The sequence below is a fragment of the Diuraphis noxia genome, unplaced genomic scaffold (genome assembly GCF_037042655.1).
Source record: "Diuraphis noxia isolate RWA-SAM2 unplaced genomic scaffold, SU_Dnox_SAM2 contig0003, whole genome shotgun sequence".
NCBI lineage: Eukaryota > Metazoa > Arthropoda > Insecta > Hemiptera > Aphididae > Diuraphis > Diuraphis noxia.
Genome location: NW_028301713.1, coordinates 58,019,420 through 58,032,011, shown reverse-complemented (window position 1 = coordinate 58,032,011; position 12,592 = coordinate 58,019,420). Strand labels below are relative to the sequence as shown.

At 27.9% G+C, this 12,592-nt stretch overlaps 1 protein-coding gene across 7 annotated transcripts in view; it reads left to right on the top strand.

The window, feature by feature from the left end:
- The window catches only part of nAChRalpha4 (nicotinic acetylcholine receptor alpha4), a 168,967-nt gene that overhangs the window by 133,731 nt on the left and 22,644 nt on the right, over nt 1-12,592 (top strand). For all 7 annotated transcript variants that reach the window (XR_016190740.1, XR_016190738.1, XR_016190739.1 and 4 more), the window contains one exon: nt 4,518-4,654. Coding sequence is in view for 2 of the 7 variants with exons in the window: in XM_089222189.1 (XP_089078315.1) it covers nt 4,518-4,654 (137 nt within the window). In the remaining 5 variants the exon portion in view is untranslated. The remainder of the gene's footprint in view (nt 1-4,517; nt 4,655-12,592) is intronic.

Below are 12,592 nucleotides of genomic sequence, written 5' to 3'. Positions count from 1 at the left end.
TTCATACAAAAGTGATCTCACAAAAACCAACTTACACACTATTTACTGACGTGGAATATAACGAAACTAACAACATAATATTAAAATATAGAAAAAATAATAGTAATAATAATATATTTGAAAAATTTTGAATTTAGAAGACGAGCCACTTGTTAGTACGCGCGCGTGTGAGTGTGTGTGTGTGTGTGTGTGTGTATTTTTTTCAGCGGTTGATGCGAGTATAGTTTTTAATGCATTCGCCTCTCGTTGGAGATGATCGTCAAGCTGCAACCAAATTAATTTTCCAATATAAAAGCGATTACATTCTTCTATTCGTGGTGGCAGTTGTCTGGATATTATTATTATTTTGGTATTATTATCATGAATTCCTTTCATAATGAATAATGTATGTCTGAACACGTGGAGGTAGCTACGACAATAATAACGCTTGCTTAAAGTTTTAATTATGCTGAACCCCTTGTCATCATATTGTATTAATAATATATAAACATTAGGAAGGTCATTACTCATTATCAGGGCTTAAAACCGTTATCAATAAAGTCGGTAATCGGCCTCGGTAACCGGTTATCGTTTAATTGTGATATTTTGGTAACCGGTAACCGTTTCCATAAAGATATTTCAAACACTATAATAACCGTTAATCGTTTAAAAACCGTTGATAAGGTTTTTTGGTAATCGGTTACCGGTTAAAACCGGTTTTAAAAAATCATTTTTTTCAGTTTTTTATCATATTTTTAAAACAGTTTATTTAGGGCATTCGTGGGTTGATAACAAAAGTATTATTATTTAATGCTTTAATTTGGTCGGATTTCCTTCAATAATTTAAATATTTATTTTTTCAAACTACTTTGAAGTTTAAACTGTTTAAACTTTAAAGCATATGATCGAAATAATGGCGATCTTAATAAATAAAAAATAAAAAATGTTATTGTTATAATTTTCTTATTTATAACATTATAATTGTAAGAAACCGAAAAAATAAATAATTTTTCAAGATGACACCAAGAGTGAAATATTGACACAGATCTTTTTGGTAATAACTGGAGTTAGGATATTGATGAACTCAAAAACACTCAAAAATTCCCTAAAAAAAAATGCAAAAAAGCCCTAAAAATGTGCAAAAATGCCCTAAAAATTTCAAAACAAAATTATCTAAAATACTAATTAAGTAAGTGAAAAAACTCATTTATAAATAATAATTTTTATTAGAGATATGGGTATGATAATGGGTGTAATAATAATTTAAAATATGAATTATAAATAAATTTCAATACTAAACCCCACAATAACAATATAAAAATTATTATTTACTAAAAGTCCAAATCCATAGTTAGATTTAAAAATAAATTAAATTTGTTTCCAAACTTGGGTGTAACATTTGTCCTTAAATCTATAATTTGAGAAAAATGCGACGTTTATGACAGTATTTATAATATTATATAGTTATACACTTATATCTATTTATATAATATATGTGATATTCATAACAGATAAGCAATACTCGACGGCAATTAATTGTGGAAAAAAATTTAAAAATAGCTGGAAAATTAAATTTAACTATAATGTTATCATGACATAATTCAATTAATAAATTCCACGAAAAAACCGTTGATTTTTTGGTCGGGATTCGGTTTTGTTTATAAAACTGGGATTGAAAATACGAGGTAACCGCTTTGATGTTAATATTTAGATATTTACCTTGATTACCGATTAACAATAACCGCTTCCAGGATTACAAAACTAAAAGCGATTACCGGGTTTCGGTTCTCAAATATACGGTTTTTTACCGGTTTTCGTTACAAACCGGTTACCGGTTTTAAGCCCTGCTCATTATGTATGGTCTAGTACTTAAGTTGTATTTATCTATTAAAAATAAATTAATTTAGAAAATAATATCTTTCTAAATAAAGCACGTAAAAGTCCAAGACTGTAATCTTTTCCATTTCAAATAAATAATAATATTAGAATATTTTTCTCGATATTTAATTGAACGATCAGACGAAAGACGTTTATCTGAATAAAGTAACATACCTATTGTTATTTGATAGTAACCATGGAACGTTGTCTATGTCTATCACTAGTACGATGCATCGACGACATAGTAATGGCCACCTGGTGGGGGGGGGGGGGTTGTGAGAGGATTTTGATGTTATTGAAGTTAGAATAGACACTTGGTTATACCATAAACAATTAAAAATAAATTGAAATACAATGTCAACATAATATTTTTAAATTTAACGATTACCTTGGTAACATTACATGAAAAAAAACGGTTAAATGAGACTACTCCGGCACATGTATTTGTAACAGGCTGAAGAATAATAATTACTTATTTTGTAAGTCAATCAAAATATCATGCAATTATAGTTGGACTCCGTGATAATGTAGAATAAATGAAACATGCGTCTGGTCTAGAAGTGCGACTATAAAATAATTTTTGTTCTTTTGGGGGGATTGGAGAGGTATACCACTAACAGGCAACGACCACTCTAATAATAATGTAAGTACTTTACGTTTGTTTTCACGTACAGTTCCGATGTGATTAAATGATCATCTGAATTCTATCCATTTATGGTTTGTTTTAATTTATACCAGGTTCAATTAAATTTCTAAATCTATATTGAAACATATATGTCGTAAAATTACTTGGTTTTTTCAGACCAATGTATCTTATATCCCAAGATCGTAATTATAATATATTACTCCTTGCCAAATCGATATTTATAAATGTAAGTTTATCAAAACGGATATTTATGAGAAAATGTATGGTAAAGTATTTATATATTTCAAGTTTTGTATTAGGTATCTTAATGTTCAAGGTTTTGATCAAAACAAGATTGATTTATAAATTATGTAGATTTGATTTTGTCATTATGTAAGCTCTATAATTATACTCATAGTCCACAAATCATAATAATCCACACCTAACCTGAAACCAAATTTCGAAAAAACAAATTTATTAATATTAAAACTATAAACAGTGACTGAGTTTCATCATTTACCCAACTTGTGGACATTATAGAGTATGCAGATAATATTCCAATCAATGTAAATGAAGGTGCATAACAGGAAGAAAAGATTAATGAAATATTTTTAAAATTAAATTTATCTAAAATTAGTTGTATAACTAAAACATATTTATTTGAAATATTTCGTACTCAATCTCTATGTTTTTTGAGTACTGAAACTTTAAAATTGCATTACCGAGCATTTGAGGAATATTGTGAAATAAATGTGACCCACAGTCGTTATTAACTATAATTGCTTTATATTTTATTTGTTTCAAGTTTTGTGATAAAAAAACATTTAAAAAAATTATCAAGTTTCTTACTGGGCGCTGTAGACTTCAATATAATAAATTACTCACGAATGAACAGGGTGTTTTTTGTTTTCGCTTTAAAATTATCATAGATTAGGTAAGGACGGTAAGGTTAATTGGATGGTATTATAATATGTATTGAAAGCCGTCTGATAGAAATCTCGGAGTATTGTTGGCATCGAGACAATACAAAGTATCTGCGAGTTAAGCTCACTGTCATGATAGGTACACGTTTATCTATTTTGGCGTTGTTTAAAATAAAACAAACTTCAGCCGGTAATACGATATAACGTTATGATACCGAAATCTGTAAAAATCCAGATTAAAAAAAAAATATCAATGTAATAGAGATATAGGTATCTAGAAAAAATAAATACCTGCAGTTTAACCAATTATATTTTGTATAGCACGGTGATTTCGAAGTAAAAAAACACCAGGCAATCGTTTATTCCATTAGTATATTGAATCATATTATACCGATGTGCCTACACTCAAATACGCATAATCTGGAGATTAATGGTGATATACAATATATAAAATGAATTACAAGGTATTCGTTTAAAATTAATAGGAACAATTTTTATACATTTAATGAAAGTGTGACTTAGGAAAAATAACAGAGATTGCTCGTGACTTGGAATATCGATTACTGGTGAAATATAAATAAACTGTTGAATTCTTTAACACGTATAATTGTGTATGATTTTAATAAAATATTAATTTTTTTATTTATTATTTATTGACGGGTTGAGCTTTACACAACAGTTTGAGGCATAATACAATATATTATAATTGAATAATGAATACAAATAACACAATGACTTTATACATATAAGATAATAATTCCAGTAATAATCCAATAATGTTAATTATTATTATTATTATTATTATTATTATTATTATTAATAATAATAATAATAATAATAAATATATAGTAACATCCAATTATAGTTTTATGAGTAATATTTTTTTTGATATAATTTTGAATTTTGTCTAGTTGATAATGCCAATCAGAATATTATTTTTTTAAATAATATTACAAATTGTCTTTAAATATAATATTGTAAGGATTCACTAGAAATATTGATTTTTTTATAATAGATGAAGGTATATAAAAGTACAAAGAGTAGTTAATAACAATATTATAGCCACATTACATAAAAGTACTTTTCAATAATAACTCTATTTTTCGTTTCAGGTGACGTTATCTATATCAATTTTGATTAGTCTCCACGTTTTTTTCTTGCTGGTTGTCGAAATTATACCTCCAACATCGTTAGTTGTTCCATTACTGGGAAAATATTTGATATTTGCTATGATACTGGTTTCAATAAGGTAAGTTTATCATTATTAAACTTAACGAGATATTATGAACATTTTGATTGGAATCAAGATTACATAATTGCTTAGCTATAAAGGAAAATATCTTGAATTAATAATATAAGTTATTTTTGTAGCCGTACAGAAACAGAAATATGTTGAAATAAGCAATAATCAGTATTGTAAATAATGTTATAACAGTTAGATAACTGTAAACGAACCTATATAAAACTATTTTTTTTTACATTTTCTAAAGAAAATTATAAAATATTTGGCACATAGTTTTTAACTGTATTATTATTTATATAAGATTAAGCACATACATTAATAATGCACGCGTTAACAATGTCTGAGTTAAAAAATATTAAATGTTACATGATACATATAAATACAAAAAGAAAAGAAAACTATGTTATATGTTTTACTTAGTTTACGATTTCCATTTTTTTTCTTTTGGAATTTATTGTTAACTATATAGGAACATGTTTTAAAAATATTTTCATTATTCACTAATAATATTTCATATTTTAACAACATTACAACAAATATAGACGCATTAGTAATTTTACATCCAGTCTTGATATTAATAATACGTTAAACGTAACACAGCTAGATTTTTTTGATAAAGTATGATAAATATAATTTATAAATTTCTATCAATAATATTATCAGGACACTTCATATTTTATAATAAGTTCTTTCAACTTTTTGTTGCATAATAATGTATCAACGTGCAAGGTGATTGAAGAACATTTTATCTAGAGAATTTAATTAAGAGAAAATAATAAAATAACTAATATATAGGTACTATATGTTATTGATTAATAATGGAAGTATTTGAAAAAAAAAATAGAAGGAAAACAGAAATACCTATAATAATACCTATACAACGGTGTAACGAAACTTCAATGTTTGCATGATCTTTTTATGTTGCAAATTTTAAATAACTAACCATAGGTAAGTATAAACACTTATAATTTCCACCAAACATTTAGATTATAATTTCCAAGACACGATAATATTATTTCGAAATTTACATTTAATTTTTTCAGTTATGTTGATAGCAATGTTGTTCATATGTCAAAAAGCTTATAGATTTAACACAAAGTTCATTATTAATTATTGTTTAAAAAAAACCAAATACCTAATGTGTTCATAGTTATTCGTATTAAATGTATTTAATGTCCAAATTTTGATACAATTCTTCAAAATCACTAGCATAGTATTTTTTTTTTTATTTAAATAAATAAGCCTCGGCGTTTATGGCGATTGGCATACAAGGATTTAAGGTTAAAAAATTTTAAGGATACAGTATTTACATATCACATAAACAAGAACACAATATTATAAATTATTTATAAGATTAGTTTTAATTAAAAAGATCATCATGTGACTTATGTTATCTGGATGGAGAGCTTCCGATATCATATTTGGTACCCCAGCTTCTCGTTTGTCCATTTCATATATTATGTATTTTTCAGTGATATTTCAAGTGAACCTAAACCTTCGGTCTGTGTTATATCGATATTCTAATATTTTTGTCTCAGTGATCATTAGGAAAATTGAGTGAACAATTTTATTCAAATTGAGAGGTTATATTATAATATTATTTGAGTGAACCTTATGTAACATTAACTGTAGCTGGGTAGCTATAAATAATAAATAAATAACAATACTTGTTAATATTAATATACCTATTTTATATATATACATATATTATATAATATACATAAAAATAAAATATATGCAAGTACCTAAATAACTCTGTCGTCATATAAATCATACGACAGTAAAAGATTTCTTATTCAACTGAGAGTCGGTGGTTGGTTAGGAGGGGGAATAAGGGTCAAAATAAAAATTACGTTTCTAAATAGGTTTCACTGTATGTCAATTTATTATTATTACGTCTATGCTGGAAGTCGTCGAAACATATTATAAAAACCGCACAAATTATTGGGGTGACAGATAAATTGAATTTATAATATCAGGGTGAATATGTTCTAGTTGCATCGGTATCGGAACTGCACCAGCATGCAGTATAGTAGAATCACCACAAAGTTGGCACAGTAGAGTATATTGCACCTTTGCAATTGAGTCAGAGACTAGGAATTCGAATCGAGCACGCGTAACAAACGGTCGGTTTCCCCCTAGAAATCAGAAAACTCATTTCACACGATCACGTTAAACCACCGCGTGTTTACGAAGTCGTATGTAATACCTACGGTGTTTTTACATTACGTATTGTGTACCTGTACTGGTATAAAAATATATTATTTTCTTTTACGTTTTCCTCTTCATAACCGTAAGTTCAACGTCGCCGGCGCACTATACTAATGCAATTTATTCATAGTTTTGATATAAACTTTGGGGTGTCCGCGTACGTGTTGTACGTACATATACATATTATATACATAAAATTATGGCCGTGGCATTAAACGCGTATACATTTTAAGCCGTTCGTCGTAGTCGAGGGCTTTCGAAAATTGTACGTGAAATAATGTCAAGTCCCGTGCTCCAAATATTCTGTATAGTGCAGTCATCCGATATAGGTATAATTCAGCAGCCGACGTTTGTTGAACACAACTTAAATATTACACACACACACACACACACACACACACACTCGTAGCGGTGGACGCTTAATTAAACCCGCCGTACTATATTTTGTTAACACTTCCGCGCCGCAATTTAATTGGTTTCGAATATCTAAAGAGTAATTCACTGCATGCGTGTGTATATTATACCGGTTGATTCATGCTTATACCCATTGTTTTCTTTTAACAATAGATTTTTGAAATTTCAATTTTTTACAAATATTTTCTTAGTATACCTACATCTAAGGACCAGATTTTCAAATGCTTCGATTTGTTATACCATTTGAGAAGTATTCTGTGGGTACACCGACTTATCCTTTAATCTTACCTTTTTAAAATTTAAATTTTCACGCACATGATATTTTTTATTTTTATTTTTTTTTAAACGCGATATATCCAAATTAAAATTCGAACAAGTACATCTTGAATAATTTAACTTTATATACTATAAGGATAATAGGCTCACGATAATCTGACTTGCCAATAGTTGAAATTGTAGTTGCGTTTACATAATATTGTATAATTCGTAAAAATTGTATAAATTTAGTTTATAAAAAGCGATTCTCATTTGGAAAAAAGTACTTAGTCAGTATATCACCATAAGTCCTATAAAACATTTCTAAAATGGTATAACATAAATATATTTATTTGAAAATCTGGTTCTTAGATAAATTCAAAAATTCAAAATCAGAATCTTTAGAAATGTATTATCAAATGTTGGGTAAAAACTAAAATGAGATTGATCATGCTTGGTGAATCACTATGTATGTAGTAGGTCATACACAATGTTGAATACAATAAAGTTGTTAATTAATTAATTTTATTTGTTTTGATTAAGTGTTAACAAAAATTATTATAAACTGCTATTATATCAAAATTAATGATATTATTATTATTATTAAATAAAGTTTTACTGACGTAAATCATTTTAACTTATTGTTGATTAAATTACATTTTTTTTTTACATTTGAATAATATATAACAATTAGAATGATATTAGTAATAAGATATCGGTTTTGTTTCAGTCCCTAATTATTTAAGACGACAGGTAGTTGCGTGAATATAAATATAAGGTCTACGGTAAGTTATACAATATTTAAAACCTAGCTGTTTTCTGAATGAATTTTACTACGACTTTAATTAGTGGACTAGATGAAAGAGAGTAGGAATTGACGAAAAGGAGTAAAGGATGTTTTGCTTAATCAATTCTATTTAATAAAACATACGAACAATAAATTGATTAATAAATGTCACGAAATTCGTATCCACGGGAGCGGATGGGGTACACGAGGGACTGCGATTGAACCTTAAGCTGAAGCGTATTTTGGTAGTAAACTATGACCCAGACGCGTAGCCTGAAGAACCATACAATTATGGATAGACAAACATCTAGGGCCCGAAACCGTTCGTTTAAATATATTTATATATCACTATTACGTGATGAATATGCGAATTATTATTAACAATGTGCAATTTTAACTTTTACTCGTATTTTTGTCGAGATGTTGGCATATGGCGTAGGCTAATGTTAAAATAATTCTATATTATGACTGTACGTCAGTGCGTAATTTTTTCACTAAATCTCTCTGACAGTGACCTTCAGAATTAACACAAATGTGTATGGGTTGTTGAATTTAAAAAAAAAAAAAAAAAAAACTGAAACATTATTGGGTACCTTTGATCGAATTATTGACTATTGTTCAATATCACATCTTCGGAAATTTGGGTCAAAACGGTTTGTTACTGTACGGCTTTTGTTATGTCCATCGAAACGAATAATTTCTAATACACCAATAAGTAGTTATATACGATGAAAACTAATTCATTTTTTTTTTTTGTTCTTGAGTGGTATTACATTTTTTCCGAGAATAACTCAACACATTGTATTTATTATTTACCATTATTACGAGATGCTGGTATACATTAAATATTGAAAATATTCATTCCTTATCCACAATCGAGCCCGGGTGCATTGTTTCAATGAAATGCGTTTCATTATTTCTGATTCACGATGGTATAATATGAAAATTGGGACGCATATTTGTTAAAATACAAATTACGAATAACACGAATAACTATTATGGATACGCGATGAGCGTTATACAAATGCGAAATTTGTAATAATTGTAAATATATAATGTAATCACCATAATGCCACCATCCTTTAATTATTTAATAAAGGAGTTATTCATATTCTGTTTTTATTATTATTGTTATTATTATTATTATTGCATAGTCTAAGATACATTTTATAATATTATTTAACGATTACTCTGTAGTGACTTATACTTCTTTTCGTCAATGAAGAACCACCTTTTTTTTCTTTAAATTAAATTACGCAGATAATTGTTTTGTATATATTGAAGCATCTAATTTGAAATCCAAACAATCGGATACAATTATTAAATGGTATGCAATGTAGCTACTAAGGGTAGTACAGAATATGTATATGAGTTCAACAGATTTTAGAACTTATTTTGTGTTATGATAGCTTTAGTATTAATGAGAATTAGTCGATTAAATACTTTAAAGGTTATTGGAAAGTGTATTATTTGTATTTTAAATATGTGGTATTTAGGATATTAAAATTTTCAATTGTGATTCGCGAGTACGTGTACATTATCACAATATGAAATCCGCAATAAATAACTGATAGAAAATATATTTAAATATTTAAAATAATACAAAATGTTTTTTTATTATTTGCCTGGCATGAAATAGGCATTTAGTCAAATGGCTAGTCATTTAATTAAATGACTAGGCATTTAATTAAATGTCTAGGTGGATAGTGAAATTGCATAAACATTAAATTCTTTGACTATATGCCTAGACATTTAATAAAATGCCTGATTTGACTATATGCCTACGACATATACATATTATATTAAGCGAGCGATTGTAGCGATTTTAATAACTAAACGCATAATCGATAAACGTTTAACGGATTTTATCTCGGACACTAGTGAAGCCCCAGTCACAAATACACTGGTTAATCATTCGACACCGGACCTGGTGAAGGCGTCACAATTTTCCTGACGTTTTGTTGAAGGTTTTGTTCTTCGATTTTTCCCTTATTTTATCTCTACACCGTTGTTTGGATTCGATTTACTTTTAACACAATGACACCACAAAATTGGATTATTCCCACTATAATATATATGGTACAATATACATACTATTTGCGAGTGAAAACGATAAAAAAAATAAAAAATAATCGTACTGAACAGATTTCTTTCCAGTCATCTTGATTTTGAAAACGATGATTTTACTTTTGAGAAAACTGAAAAAAATTTAAACAAGTTAATCATTTTTTTTCCTCATCACAATCCAACCCTCCCCTCTCCGTTACGCTATGCGTCGATATCATTTCCTCGGAATCGTCGGGAAATGGAAATTCCATCTGAATAGTTTTGTCGATTATATCATTTCGTTCGTACCTCAACGGTCATTCAATAATGTTGTACTCGCGTTTATATACGTGTCAACAAATCGAAACCGTATTGATTCATTCGGAAGTTCTTTGTTAAACTTCTGATGGTGTGACGGTGAACATCTAACCTATCCTAACCTATTTTTTTTCCTCATTTGAAATAGAGAACTCAAGGGACAGGCATTATAGCGATTTCACAACCGGCCTCCGTAATTTTTTTCACTTAATAAAAAATGACACTTTTTAACGATCGAACAGTAAGAAACGGTGCACCGCAAATCACAATTACGTACCCGAAAAACGTACAGCAAATACATAACGAAGTAGTATTAATGAATTGTAATCATAAATTTTATTCTTTCGATTTTTTTTTTTTAGAGTTGACGGTTTTGAAAATAATTCCCGGTTGTATCAAGGTATCGATTTCAATATCGATAATATATAAAGTATACTTATATAATAAATAGCGAAATAATAAATACAGTCACAATAAAATCTACTGACATATTTTACTTTCATGAGCAAATGCCCATATTATATTATAAAACATTTGCAAAAAGTTAAAAAATAAATTTAAAAAAAAATATAATAAAAATAATAATTCAGCTTCCATAAACTATTCATATCAAACTTGAAATAATAGAATATTTCATAATATTTTTTCGTGGCCAAAATAATGTATAGCACATTAAACTAATACCTTTTTAATGTATTTAGAAAAAAATGGGGTTTTAGAGTAGTTTTATCGTATATCACAATAATTCAAAGCACTGATACACCGGAAGGTTCTATATCTCCATACGTCTATACCTCTACCTCCGCTGTTTTTACTGGTTTTCACTTTACTTTATAACCGTCTACGTACCCAGTTCCAAGCTCATACCAGCTACTTCATTCATTTAAATTCATTGACTGTCATATACATCTCATACGAGGCATGGCGTACGTGCCTAAATCTAAATATATTTTCAAGATTTCTTCCAATCACCCTTCACCTCAAAGCACTCGATTTTTGCTGAATGACTGTTTATGCTGTCGGTTCTAATATCTAAAAGCTATAATAATTTATTGTAACATTGCAGTCTTTCAATGTGATATCTTGGATGATTTTCTCCATAATTGATAGGACTTTTTTTACATCGTAGAACGAGATTTATGATCATATCAAAACAAATTACAACGCTCCTGTGTAATGATCCTGCAGCTACGATCAAAATCATCTATTCATTGCCTTGGATTATAAACGCTACGATGGCCACGGTTTATCTATTTATGAATATAATAATTGATATTCAATTAAGTCACATTATTCAACTGATGAAATCGAGTGCAATACAATGAGTAAATGCATTCAATTCATTTTAGCGTTAATTCATAACAAAACTAATCATAATATCGTTTAGTATTTAATGAATTAAGTTATTCGGTCATCAAATGCATTATGCCCTATTATTTTTCAATAAATTTAAATAGATCCATCAGCACAGAACGGTTTGAGAAATTAAGTTTGTAAACATGCAATACACATACTATAACTTCATTACGTATATGTATACTTAACGACAATAATCATTTAAAATTGTAACACGTCATAATGGCAAACATTGAAATATTTAATAATTTGATGATATTCTCGAAGTTATGAAAAGTTCATAATTTATAGAAACACTAAACATCTAATAACTAATAATAGATATAATATTATTACACTTTCAATGTGGAACGATTAAATGTGCAACAATAATACTAATGAAAGGTCATAATATTGTCATATTGAACAATTCTATTGGTTTGATTAATATATAACACTAATTTTTTACTATCCGCCATACATAAATTATAGATTTATTGCAACGGACCTAACAATATGAAATACTTAAAATCGAGACTATATAAATTGAAAAAAAAGTATGAAAACGGTCTGAGTTT